Source organism: Tenrec ecaudatus, chromosome 10 (genome assembly GCF_050624435.1).
Source record: "Tenrec ecaudatus isolate mTenEca1 chromosome 10, mTenEca1.hap1, whole genome shotgun sequence".
In the NCBI taxonomy this organism is placed as follows: domain Eukaryota; kingdom Metazoa; phylum Chordata; class Mammalia; order Afrosoricida; family Tenrecidae; genus Tenrec; species Tenrec ecaudatus.
Genome location: NC_134539.1, coordinates 59,620,722 through 59,634,827, shown reverse-complemented (window position 1 = coordinate 59,634,827; position 14,106 = coordinate 59,620,722). Strand labels below are relative to the sequence as shown.

Here is a 14,106-nt window from a genome sequence, read left to right as displayed (position 1 = left end):
GAAAGTCCAGTCCTTTCTCCCGTGGAGCTGCTGGTGGTTTTGAACTGCTGACCATGCAGATCGCCGCCCGATGCTTAACCACCACACCAGCTGGGCTCCATAGTTATCAGCCCTAAACTTAACCTTACCCACTCACTGTCATCGAGTCAATTCCGACTCACAGCGACTCTATAGGTACAAGAGTAGAAAGCCTCATCTTTCTCCTACAGAGTGGCCGGTGGTTTCAAACTGTCCCGCTTGCAGTTAGCAGTCCAACCACAATGCCACGCGAGCTCCTTACACCTAACCTACTGTGCCTTCAATTAATATTGGTATCTAATTAATTGGATTGTTGGTAAGAATTCATTGAAACAATGAGTATATCCATTCTCTGATATTTGGAGCACCTGTTGTGTTTAGGAGCTGGGCTTAAGGCAGTGGTTGTATCTGTAAACCAGCCGTTGGTGGTCCCTGCCTGCCCTCAGCAGGCTTCCAGTCTAGTGAAACAGACAGACATTATTATATGGAGAACTGCACAAATAGCAATTGAGGTACAATTGTGAGGGTACAAATGAATGCTGTGGGCTTGGCATGGTGCAGAACATGCCTTAAACTCTCCATACATTTCACTCTTCAGATTAACGTCCTTATGCACAAACCAGGAAGGTAACGGAGGAAGAGCGTTGAAAGCCATGACGAGCTTCTGGAGAAGGTGGATGCTGAGTCTAAGACATGCAGGATGCAGGGTTTTTTTTCAAGTGGATGCTTTGGGAAAGAGCACTTACAAGGGAGGGAGGGCTGTCGGCCTTCAGGCTGCAGGATGTGGATGTTGAGGCAGGCAGGAACCAGGGCCCTGAATACCCTGCTCAAGAGAGGGGGCCTTGCCCTGGGTGCCTTGGGTAGCCAGTGTGGCAAGGCTTACCCCTGGAAACACCTCTCCCCAGGCACCAGTGGAAAACCAAGCAGTGACACTCGTGGCCCACTGCCCAGCAGGTCTAAAGAGGCCTCCGAAGTCCTCGGGCAAGAAGCACGCTCTCTTCCTGCCAAGGGGGCTGGGGAAGCCTGCAACCTCTCACACAGGAGCCAAGTTCTGGCCACTTCCTGATGGTCAAGGTCACTGGTGAGGTCGTTTTACCAAATATAGATGTCCATATTTTTAAGGCTCTGGACAGGTAGTCGAGAAGAATGGGCCTGCCTTCGCCACCACCTCTGACTTCTTGCCTCACCTCAAGCAAGTGACTAGGGCTCAGCGTCCGTCCCTAGGGAGGACAGGACAAAGTGACCCCTGGGGCCTCTTCCACATCAGAGGTACACGTGTCCTTCACGAGGGGGCAGCCAAGGTCCCTCCGTGCTTTCTCCTGGGAGGCCAGCGAACCCCAGCGAAGGAGATTGAGAACATCGGATGGGTGAGGCTGGAGAGGAGGAGACCATGAGGCTAGGTGCCCTCTGACCCTGAGAAGCCGTGAGGAGTGGGATTCCTCAGAGGTCTGGCAGGAGCTCACAAGACCAGAAGGTGCTTAGAGGAAACCCATGCTCTCCCGAGCCCCCGGAGGCCTGGGTTGGTCTCTCCCAGCCTGGGGCCCTGGGGACAGGGTAGCAGGGCTCTGAAGACGATGCCGAGCATGAGATAAAGGCGTTTATGGTTACAACAAAGTTGGCTGGTGGGTATTAAGGTGCCCCTGGATATCACAGACAGAGAAGCAATCAACTATTGGCTGAGAGGTTGGCGGTTCAACCCACCAAGGGAAGTTTCAGAAGAGCAGCTTGGGGATGGGTCTTCAGAAGATTAGAGCCTAGAAAACCAAGTGGAGCCCATGTCCACTCAGTGACAGCTAACTGGCTGATACAGAGCTAACAAAAGGGCTGGTGACTCAAACCCCACCCAGAGGTGCTTCAGAAGCAAGGCCTGGCGATCTACTGCCCAAAGTCCAGGGCCATGCAAACCCTGTGGTGCAGAGTTCTGCTGTGACCCAGATGACGTCCCCAGGAGTTGGAACCAGCTTCATGGCAACTGGTTTGTTTCTGAAAACAGTGTTGGGGTAGGTGCTAAGCACCATGCACCCACTCTGTCCTCCTCCTCACCTCCGCCCGGCTCAGTAAGAGGAAAGTGAAGCTCCCAGGTGAAAGGGCCTGCAACTTACCAGTGGCAGCTCTGGAGTCCCAGCCATGCCTCCAGCTGACTCCCCCCGAGTCAACGCTCTGAGCCACCAGGCCCACCCTCCCTCCCCCGGGAGGAGGGGGCAGCCCTCGTGGTCTGTGTGTAGAGCACGCCTCACTTACTCTGGATCTAAGACAGTGTAGAACAGAAGAGGCAACATGGAAGATTCTTGCTCCACGCCGGAGAAGAAGCATGTTGGCAGGCCTGGGTAAAATGAGCAGGTTGGGCCCTGTGGCTGCTTCAGGCCATCTGTGTCAGTTCAGGTGGACTAGAGGAACAAATTCATAGACACTCAAATGTGTATGAGAAAGCGCTTTATATACAAGAGCAGTTGAATATTGAGAAAACATCCCAGCCCAGTCCAGATCAAGCCCATAAGTCCGATATTAGCCTGCATGTCCGATACAAGTCTATAAAGTCCTCTTCAGACTCACGACACATGCAATGATGCCGAATGCAGGAAGATCACAGTCCAGTGGATTAGAAGTCTTGTGGATCCAGTGGCATTGTAAGCATCTCAGCACTGGCAGCGGTCTCCACGTGGCTGCTCCAGTTCAGGGCACTAGTTAGTTCCATGTGTCTTGTCAGCTGCACTATCTTCCAGGGAGTGAGCAAAGAGAGAGAGTATGTATCTCTTGGCTCCAAGGAGGAAGACAGGAGTTCCCAGAATCCTCAGGAGAAGGCCATGCCCACACACAGGTGTCATTGCCTGTTAGCTAATTAGCTGCCTAGACTCCACCCCTTCACTCTGAATCCTCTCAAATAGACAAACGATTATATACCTACCACACCATCCTAGCTCTGAAATACGGGTAGAAGCTGGGACACTAGAAGAAGTGCTCGTACTTGTCTTTCTGGTCCCTGACCAAGCAGGACAATGCTGCTGCAGCAGCTCCAGGCCCAGGAAGCTCCGGGAAGTCATCCTGAGCAGGGGCGGGGACCTAGTCTGTCCTTGTTGCCTTGGGTGTGTTGGGGGTGGGGGGTGGTGGTCTTTAAGTCGTTCCTTCTATACATACTGTGTGTGTGGTGGCGGGGGTCTGGGTCACATGAGTCCACAACTGCAACCTAGCAGCTTGGTTTGTTTGTAGAAGTAAGCAGATGTGTGGTGGCCCCACCCCGGTCATCACACAAGGTCAGACAAGCCCCTCCAGGACGATTCCTCTGGACGCTTCCTAGAAAGGCTGCGTGTCTGATCTCAAACCGTACCATCGTCCTGTGCCAGGCACAAAGCAAGGACTCGGGGCACCGCTGTCAGCGGAGAGAATGAGTCCAGAGGAGTTGTACAACCAGAATGAGGGGGAGCTTGGCACCGTGGAAAGTGTGTGGGTTTTGAAGCTAGCCAGACCTGGGTTCAAATCCTCTTTCAGCCATGTCATAGCTGAGTGATCTCTGAAAAAGATGAGCACATCGTTCTCATCTGTAAAGCCGGACGACGGGCCACTCACCACACCGAACCCACAGAGGAATGCCAGGGCCGACTGAAACACGACAGGCATCCGTGTGCTTTGGTTTCTATCCCACGTCCATAACCTCGTACCCTCACCCCCCAGTCACTTCATCTCTGAAACGGGAGCAATAATGGTCGCATCTGCTTTGCACTGTTTTATGCATGATTTTAGCTAAATTTATTTTTCGAGGTTCTTGGCACATACTGGGGGCCACCAAGGTCACCAGGCTCATCTGTTGTGGCTGCTGATGCTCCTGCATGCAATGGAAGGACATGCTCAAGTGGGGCGGACGTGGCCAGGTGACTGTCCAGGGGAGGGCAGCTGGCCTGCTGGGGTGTTGGTGGTGTCGATGGATGGGGCAGGCAGAAACAGAGTCCCCCCTCCCACCCCTCGGCCTTGGCTCACAGGGATAAGAATGTCAGAGAAGGGCCCTCATTACGTCCTTCTCATCAGCATGGGCATTCATGCCGCATCCACTTTTCTGGCTTCATTGTCTTCCTTTCACGCAGCGTTTCCGTGCCTATCAAGCCAACGGGGCATCTGCGAGGGCAGAGGGTTTTCAAGAGGCAGAGCTGGGCTACATAGTTATGTTTATTTTTAGCAACCGTGGCCCCTAACTCTTGCTAATGGCAGGGGCTTCTGTGGCGCCGGGTTAGCAGTGTCCTCACTCAGGAATGCCGCTGTGTTACGGGGGACGCACTCTTGAAATCTGTCAGCCAGATGGCAGGCGAGTCACCTGGGCCAAATGGCAGGAAAAGGAAGCCGTCTTCATCCCCTTGCCTGTGCGGCACCTCTGCCCTCTGGGCTCTCCTGCCACGTCACGGGGGCCAGGCACATGAGCCAAGGTGTCTCTCGCTCTTTGTCCCCCTCATCCCTGCAGCCGTTGAGCCCTTATGTGTCCGAGTGTCTCATGTCAGCACTCTGGCTCCATGTCCATTACACTTGCCCTTGTTGAAGCCACGGCCATCAAGTGGATGCCGACTCATGGCGCCCTCTGTAGGGTCCCCGAGACGGAGCAGGCAGTGGCATCTTTCTCTCTCAGAGGGCTGGTGGGTCTGGACCCTCCTCCTGGTCATCAGTGATCCAACGCCCAGTCCACCCTAGATCGGTGTTTCTTAGACCTTAGCCTGCATCAGAATCGCTGCGAGGTCGGTTAAATCTTTGAGTGCTAGACCCCACTTACAGAGTTTCTGATTCAGTAGGTCTGGCGCGGGGCCCAAGAATCCGGAACTTGTCTAACCAGTTCCCAGGTGATTCCAACGCTCTTGCTGCAGGAACGGCGCTGGCAGGATCACTGCCATGGACCATTCCAGGAGCTTCCCGACGCTCCTCCTCTGCCCTCAGCCAACCTGCTGCAGGCAGATTCGTTCTCCTCCAGTGAGGTCTGGTCTTACTTCTCTCTTGAGAATCCACCACTGTCTTCTCATCTCCACAGCGCCATTGTCTGACATTCCAGCTCCTTTAAGAACTAGACTCGGGCTGGACTGCTGGTCACGTTCTCATCTGCACCCCTTCGCAGGCACGGCCAAGAACCCAGCGGGCCAGCTTCCTTTCCCTGGCTCCATCCTGTCTCCCCCGCTTGCTCGTGTGCTCGAGGGTGGCAGGGACTGTGTGTCTAACTCACCCGAGTGCCCGCTCCATCTGAGATGCAAAGCTAATGCTTCGTGAGTAAGGACATGATGGAAAAGATGCTTAACTGGAGAGGAACACTAGTCTCTGAAACGGGTCCAGCATCTTCCCTGAGACTGGAATGTTTGACTTTGTACCATCTATCTTCCTATTTCCGCTCAGTGCTGTGAATAAAGACAGTTTATACACAAGAAGAAAAGTCTTTGCTTTGATTTAAACCGCATTAGCAGAAGAACAAGCTAGTGGATGAAGCTTGAGTGAAATCATCCTGGGTATAAATCCTGATTCTACTATGGATTGTAATGACTTTGGGCATGTCGCTCAGCATCCGGGCTGGGCCCACAGTTCTTATTTGTAAAATGGGAATGATTTCTACCTACCCTAGAGCAGTTACAAGAAACAAGTGAAACAGTATAGGTAAGCTATTTGGCATGTTGTTGGTCCCTTGTGAATCAGGCAGAGAGAAACCTGTTTTTCTACTAAGGGACATTTGTAACCCCATTTTCAGGTCACACTGGTCAAACATTTAATGACCATGTCACGTATGTGATGGCCGGAACTGCGTATCTCTGAGGGAGGCCTGTGACATCACAGGTACGGATGATGTGAAGGACATTACATCCCCCACCCCTGCGTACCTGGTTGCTCTTTTTAACAGTGGGCTTTCCAGGCAATAGAGAGACAGATGGGTTTTCACTAGAGTTTTCATGAAAAGAATTCCATTTTATTCGAAAAACAATAGATAAAACATTCCAGGATTCTTTCTCTCCCCTATTTTAATGAATCAAGGATACAACAAATCCAATCATCATACTTAACCCCCCCCCCAAAAAAAAAAGGACTAGTAAGCTTGATTTATATTTTCTATACCGGTCACTTTTATTTCATAAGCCTGACATTTCCATTAAAATACTATTTAAGTAAAGCCGGGTTTTTACAGTATTCGTGATGGCTTGGATCGCGATGTGATAATTGGAATTATCTCCTGCAAAGATAGCATTTCTCCTTCTTTCGTTTCCTCTAGCCCACCAGTCTGTCTTTAGTGCCTCCCTCCCGTTGAATAAAAGCACTCCCACCTGAACGTGTGGCTTTGACTTCACGAAAATGATATCTGGGTCTGCGAAGGCCCTTTCCATCTGGAGGTACAAATTGGGATTCAGGAAAGATGGGAAACTGTAGTCCTCCAGGGAGTGCAGCAACTCGTAAAATAAATGTGAGGGGACAGGTGGATTCTGGGTAACTCCCAGGCAGGCCAAGGGGGTGAGGGGTGGGGGTGGCATATACCAGAGGTGGACCCTGGAGGGAGACAGCACTCTTGAGTCTCCATCAGGAAAGCTTTCATTCGTGAGGGGGCTCCTAGACATGTGGGGTCCCCCTGACCGGGACAACCCAGCCTAATGGCCACTTCTCCAAACTATTGGCTGATTGAATGATCTGCTGATGGCAATGTGCTAGGTGCCTGTGTTGATGGTCTGCTCTAAATGACATCATTGTACAAAGTGCCTGGGACTTGACAGCAGCGGTGGTTGCCCACGACTGAATGTGCTAAACGCTGCTGAATCGCAGAGTGTTGTAGCCTGGACACTTTGAGGTTGAGACGGTGGATATGATGTTCTGTCTATTCTGCCCCAGTCAGACATGACATCGGTGGACAGTGTGATTTCCAAGGCTGCCTCTAGCGGTGGCTTGTGTGCTTCTGAGTGGGAGGACACTTGGGGAACAGATCACTCAGCTCTATTTAGTCCAATGATAGGTTATGTAGCCACTAAATGAAGGGAGGGGTCGGTTAATTAGATCATGGCTCAGGCAGAACACAGAATATTACATGTCTAAGAGAAATGAGCTCATGAATTCTGTTCACTGTCAGAGAAAAATACTCGTGAAACAATGTAAAGTGTGCCAAGATGGCATTAGGCTGCTTGTAATATGACCCTAATGTTAATAGACAAGAAACCGAGTGTTTAAGAGTAGTTATCTCTGAGTTGTGACATTGCCCATGACCGTGGGCCCTTTACACATTTCTCAGAATGTCCGAAAAGAGTGTGAATGGCATTAGAATCTAAGCCCTGCGAAGCACAGAAGAAATCATGGTATTTAGGATTCTGTTGGAGCCCTGGTGGCTGAGTGGGTTGCGAATTGGGCTGCTAGCCATTAGGTCAGCAGTTCAAAACCATCCAGCACTCTGCACGAGAAAGATGAGGCTCTCCACTCGAGGAAAGACTTACAACCTTGGAGACCCACAGCGGCAGTTTGAGCCTGTTCTATAGGGTCTTGATGAGTCAGGATTGACTCGATGGCTGTGAGTCGTGAGTTTTTGGAGGATGTTGTTCCCCCCCAAAACCCCATGGTGTGAATCGGGGTGATGAACTGGAAAGACCCCTGCACGAGGCGAATGGAGTGAAAACTCCAGGTCAGCCAGAGCAGACACTTCACCTCGCTCAGCCACAGTGTCTCTTCTGGAGGTGGGGGGCGAGAGTAAGAGCCCACGTGTTGGCATCGTTGTGAAGAGCCAGTGGGACCATGAAGGCGGCCGGTCTTGCTGGCTGGAGGGCTCTTTGCGCTATTTCTGCGGTCACTGAGGACACACAGCCTCCGCTCTCAGGAAAACGGCACACGTGCTTACGAAAGTCAGCAACTGCCCTTCGCCCAGTCACTGCAGAATGAATTTCCGGGAACAGGGCAGCTTTCTCATCTTCCTTCCTGACCCTTAGTGGGGATCAGTGGCCACCTGGCTTTCCTAAGTGTGAGGTACTGGTGACAAGATCATTTTCCCTGAAGGACCACCGTGTCCCTGTTGTCCCCATCTGCTCCTGCCTCCATGCCCCTCACCCCCACCGGGAACATGGCTTTCCCCGAGAAGCCAGAGCCTCCCCTTTGGAGGGTGAAGCATGTGTTTTTCCAGATCATTCCACACCATAGCACTTTAAAGGAAGTTTTCCTCTGTGTCCCCCCCCCCCATTCCCACTGGTTCTGCTTCTGCTTGCCCTTGCTTTGAGACCAGCGTCAGGACTCTCTTGGAAGTGTAAGCTGCATTGGCAGACTTGTGGATTCAAGCTTGGGAGTCCTCTGTATGTTTGAGAGGCCTGCTCTTTGGGCCGCAATGCACCCCTGGGGTGCCCGAGAAGAAAGGTCTAGCGGCCCTCCTCTGAAAACTCCAGGATCCCACAGAGCACAGGTCTGCCCTGGGACACACAAGAGGTGGCCATGAGCCCAAAGTCAACCTGCTGGCCGTGGTTCTTGCAGGGCACTGAGCACCACCACCGTGCTGTGAGTCTTGATCTGAAGCACATGAGCCTCGCTAGTAGACTGGAGCTTCCCCAGTTGAACAAGTGACCTTAATTATTTCCCAGGATCTGAATATGCGCCAGGTCCCACTAGATGTGTCCCACTAGATGTGGCTCTCGCCTTCGAGAGACAGCCACGGTGGTGAAAGAGACTGACCTGTTATGTACATCAAGGCAGCGGCGGCAGCAGCATGGTAGAGGCCCCTGGGAGAGAGCCACCAGCTGAGTCCAAGGCACACCGGAGTTGGTGTTCACAGTGGTGTTCAAAGGGGCCAGAGAATGCCTGTGGGGTACAGGGACATCCGGGTGGCCCAGCGCAGGGACAGGCTGCCTGTTTGCCTGGAAGTAGGAGCACCGGAAGGAATGCTGGTGGTGCTGTGGTTTAAGCAATTGACTACTAACCCCCAAGGCCAGTGGTTCACAACCCCCAGCCACTCTGAGGGAGACAGCTAGGGCAGTCTGCTTCCGTCCAGACGGCAGCTTGGGAAACTCCACAGGCAGTTCTGCTCTGTCCTCTGGGCTTGCCGTGATGGATGGGAGCCCACTCAGCAGCACCGGGTTGGGTCTGGAGGAGCCCTGCGGCCACAGCCATCTGATAAAGAAGAGAGGGAGAGCTGTGCCGAAGCCCCAAGACTTAGCTCTCACCTTCCTGTTTCTCAATCAGGCAGTATCTTCTGGTCATGAAGGACCAAGGTTCTGTCCCAGCAATGGGCACCGCAGGTACAGAGGGTTACCGCTGGCTTCGGGTTGCCTGTGGGCAGGGCGAGAGCCAGGGAAATGAGAGGAGCGGCAGTGCAGAGAGAGGCCTGGGGTGATGTGGGAATTGGCCGAGTCCAAGTTCTAGGCCAGGTCAGCGGATGGCAGCGTGAGAGGGTGCGTGTTCAAGGTCTCAAGGAAATAGTGTGTCCAGAGCCTAGACCAAGAGAGGCAGGAAAGAAGAAGAGATAAGGAATTAAGGAGTCCTGGGCATACAGTGGTTAAGCAGTCAGTTGGTAACCTTAGTCCTTAGTTGGAACCTATACCAGCCGCTCTTGGGAGAAAGATGTGACTGTCTGCTTCCATGAACATCGACCATGTTGGAAACCCTGTGGAGCACTTACTTCTATACTGTCCTATGGGCCCTATAGAGTTGAAACCCTATATGAGTAGAGCGTACATCATGAAGTCCTATATGAGCTGGAGGAGCATAGTGGTTATGCGTTGGTTGCTAACTGCAGGGTCAATGGTTCAAAACTTCCAGCCACTCTGACAGAGAAAGATGGGGCTTTCTACTCCCAACAGTTACCACCTCAGAGCAGTTCCACCCTGACCTATAGGGTCACTGTGAGTCAGCATCGACTCAATGACCGTGAGTTTGGGTTTTTTGTACATGAGTTGGAATCCACTAGACAGTTTAGCGGAGAAAAAATAAGTAATGGCGTTGAGTGCCAGAATGAGAGAGCAGACTTCATCGTGTCACTAAGGGATTAGCAAGGAGGACACCAACTCAAGGGCCAACGCGGAGGATGGGTTTATGGATGGCAAAGGCTGGCAGCAGGAAGACTCCCATCCAGACAAGAGCCTGATAAGGCCAAGCAGGGAGAGAGGAAGAAAATGTTGGCGCCAGGGAACACCCTAGCTGTTGCCCGCAGCTGTGACGGCTCCGGCTCCGGTGGTCACTCCCCGCCCCTATGTGTTACAGAGTAGAACTGCCCCATGTGGTCGTCTGCAACTCTGGTGGACGCAGACCATTGGCTCTTCCACAGCACCTCTGCTTGGTGTCAACTACAAACCTTTAGGGCCGTGGCCAAGTGCAAATCATGAGTGCCGCTGGGGCCTCGGTGGACCTCTCCCAAAGGAGAGAAGAGTCGGGCATTTATTCTGACTCCTCCCGCTTAGGTGACTTGCAGACGCTAACACTCAAGGAAGTGGGAAATGCAGGCTTTGAGTCATTTCGGTCCTCGGTGCCTGGGGGCTGTCCTGACAGTTATAAACAGTTGGTAGGTGGCTATGTGGATTTTGAGGTGAGAAGAGTGTTCAGAGTGAGATGGATATTTTGAGCATTGTTTGCTTCTTAATTTCCTGAAATATTAGAGTAATTATAGAATAAAATATCCAAACTAAGGAATCCCAACGCTATGATCATTTTTTTGTATGAGTTCCAAATAAGAAAACCGTTAAGCCAGGACATGTAATTGTTCCTATTCCTAGAATTGGGTAACTGATGTATCTTTGCACGTTGTTCATTGAACGGTGCCCATGGCTTCTTGCCAGTCCTCAATGAGATTTTCATATTTCTTAATTACTCAATTACTACTCGTAAGTAGGAGTTTGACATCAAACCCAGCCTGCTCCATAATAGCATATTCTCTTACAGTACAGGCAATGTCCCACACTGGAAAGCAAGGCGAATAGAACAGAGGAAGTATAAATCCTGATTGCCGCTGGGTTTAAGGCCAGGCCCTAGGTGTTTGACCTTGGGCAAGTCACTGGGCTTCTCTGAGGTCAGTTTTCAGGTCGGTAAGATAGAATGACATGTTGATTGGACCCAATCCCAGGGCTGAAGTATAAATGTAAACGAGCCCGTGTAAGGAAAGTCATGATACATGCGCAGACACGCTCTCTGACGTCTGGTTCGGTTGTTCCCCTCTGTGCCACAGACCTCAGCAGTCTGAAAATCCAGAAGACCCTTCTGACGGTGACATGCACACCGCCCCAGAGGGCCGCTCCCATTCTGAGACCTCCCTGCCCTCCATCTGCCTCAAGCAAGTGTTCCCCAAGTACGCCAAGCATTTCAACTACCTGCGCCTGGTGGACAGGATGGCAAATCTGTTCATCCGGTTTCTGGGCATCAAGGGGACCATGAAGTTGGGACCAACAGGCTTCCGTACCTTCATAAGGTCAGTGAATCAACCTCCTTCTGGCTTTGGCTTGGGTGGGGTGGCATCTCATTCCACACTGAGCTGGTAAGGTCTCTCTGACAGTTCCCGGGAGGGTCTGTGGTACCCACTCAGTGCCTTGTTTGAGGCTGGATTGCCCTAGTGGTTGGCTCTGGGCCTGGCCCGCTGCTGCGTGACAATGAATGTTGTAGATGGGACACTTCTGAGGATCTCGTTGTACGTGTTAAAAGGCAAAGATGTCACATTGAAGATGAAGTTAAGCCATGACATTGCAATAGCTGGACCAAAGAGAATTGATGCCTTTGAATTATGGTGCTGGCGGGGAACCTGAGCTATACCATGAACTGCCAGGAGGTCTAATAACTCAGTGTGGCAAAAAGGACAACCAGGATGCGGCCTAGAAGCAAGGTGAGTGAGATCTGGCTCCCGTGTGTTAGCTGTATTATCGAGAGGGACCAGTCCCTGGAGAAGGACATCGTGCTTGGTAAAGCAGATCAGCACAACAGAGGAAGGGCCTGAATGGGATGGACCGACCCTGGGGCTGCAACAGGGGCTCAGATGTAACAACGATTGAGAGGGTGGTGCAGGACCAGGCAGTCATTGGATCTGTTGTCCGCAGGAGCTGGCTGGATGGCTCCTAGCAGCAACAACAACATGGAGGCGACAGGGCGTCCCTGGGTAGTGCCCACAGTTAAGCGGGCAACTCCTAATCAAAAGGCACCTTGGACACAGCAGGCGGGTCAGACAACAGTCCAGGAGATCTGTTTCCCAAAAGTCTCAGCCTGAGGGCGTTTCCACTTGGTCCCCGTGAGGCCCCCATGAGACAGACAGAACATCAGCGGAGGGGCAGCAGCACGCCTCGCCTTCTACCTGTGCTTAGAAGGACGCTGCGTGCGATCCTGAGTGAGGCCCTGGGTCAAAACGTGCATCATGTGCTGTGGGGTCAGACGGACCTCAAGCCTCTGAGGTTGGGGCGCATGCTCCTCCCCCCCCGCCCCGCCCCGAGGTGCAGGCCTGTGCTGAAGGGTCCGTGAAGCTGCAGTCGACAAACAAGGCCCATCTCTTCCCAAGTGTCACTTTCAGCTTCAGAAAAGTTAAATAATTCAGCTGATAAATAATGTAAGACATTTGTTCTAATACAAAAATAACACGGTGGTATTGTGGATTATAATACAAAATTTGCATGAATTTTAAAGATAGCACACAAGATAACAAAGAAATTGCGTTTCTGCCGCAGCCTACAAAGGAAGCTGCTGCCACTTGATCTTCTGATGCTGCTGGGTAACTGGCCTCTAGTCTTGGTGGCATTTCTGGGGCGAGGCAGGAGGCTTCCCAGACTGGGTAGCCCTTGGGAAAATTACTTGCTGCTCTCTGTACCTCAATGGCTTCTTCCTGTAAAATGGGGACGAGGCTTCCTAGACCCTACAGAAGGAGCCCTGAGCGTGGTGGGGAAGCGCTTGGTTGCTAACCCGAAGGCTGGTGTTTCAAACCCACCCAGCTGACCTGAGAAGAACAGGCCTGGCAGTGTGCCCCCACGAGAATCACAGCTGAAGCCACCTCAGGGCGCAGCTCTCCGCGGTCACCAGGCGTTGCCACGAGTGGGCGTGGATTCTACGGCACCTGACAGCAACGCCAACACCCCGAGTGGGTGCGTCAGCCAAACCCACCGCCAATGAGTCTGTTCCAACTCAGAGCAACCCTGAACCGGGCTGCTGAGACCAAAAACCACTACAGGAGCAACCAGCCTCATCTTTCTCCTGAGGAGCCGCCAGTAGGTTTGAACTGCCAACCTTGTGCCACCAGGGCTCCTTTTCTGGGTGGTCAGCGCCCCCCAAATAAAGTGGGTTTCTTCTTACACAGTTAAAAGGATCCCAACAACTATATATAAAGTGCCCCGTACAGGGTCTGGCACATAGGAGGACAGAAGTGACTCGTCTGGGACAGAGATTTGTGGGTGAGCATTGTAGCACATACACCCCAAAGAGAGGCTCTGCCAGCACTCCATGTTGCTGCCGTTTGTCTCATCGTTGGTTTTACTACTACCTGGCACCTCCCAGTCCCACTCTTCACAGCTTTAGTCACTGCAGCAAATCATTAGGAAACCATTCTGTCAGGCGCTTTGTGCTTCCTTTTTTTTTTTTTTTTCTAAATGAGTTTTTAGAATTGTAACTCTCAACCAAAAAAAAAAAAAAGTCACAACAACTCATTGCCTTGTAGTCTATTGGGTCCTGGTCGGGTGGTCAGCAAACACTCTGGCGGGGATTTCCGCCATGGCAATCAGCCTGAAGTAGCGCGGGCATAGCCCGCCAAGGAGGGCCCAGTGCTCATCTCAAGGAGGAAGGAAAGTCTCATGGAAAGAGCACATCTTTGGATACAGACAAGCTGATTTCCTCACCAGGCCTTGTATTTCTTAGCTGGGCAACTTTAGACAAATTGAGGGTCGTCTCTCGGTGCCTCTGTTTTCTCATCTGCAAATGTCTCTCCTGCCTCCGGGCACAGCTGCTGCGAGGGTCGGGTGTGACCTGCACTGGGGCCCCTTGTTCCGTGGGATTCTGTGATGCTTCTTCCCTTTAGAGTAGAGAAGGCGGTGGGACTTTTTAAGACAGTAAAGGTGCACATGTTATCATTTGTTCTGAGAATACACCTAAAACGTCCCCCCACCCCCGACTCCGCCCCTCTGATTCACTTCAGGATTGCATTGGACTCGTGGAATAAACACCCGACTTCTC

General features: G+C 52.0%; 1 protein-coding gene across 2 annotated transcripts in view; it reads left to right on the top strand.

Annotated features, from left to right (window-relative positions):
- The window catches only part of TTLL11 (tubulin tyrosine ligase like 11), a 281,175-nt gene that overhangs the window by 229,488 nt on the left and 37,581 nt on the right, over nt 1-14,106 (top strand). For both annotated transcript variants that reach the window (XM_075560442.1, XM_075560441.1), the window contains one exon: nt 11,138-11,377. In XM_075560442.1, coding sequence (XP_075416557.1) covers nt 11,138-11,377 — 240 coding nt within the window. The remainder of the gene's footprint in view (nt 1-11,137; nt 11,378-14,106) is intronic.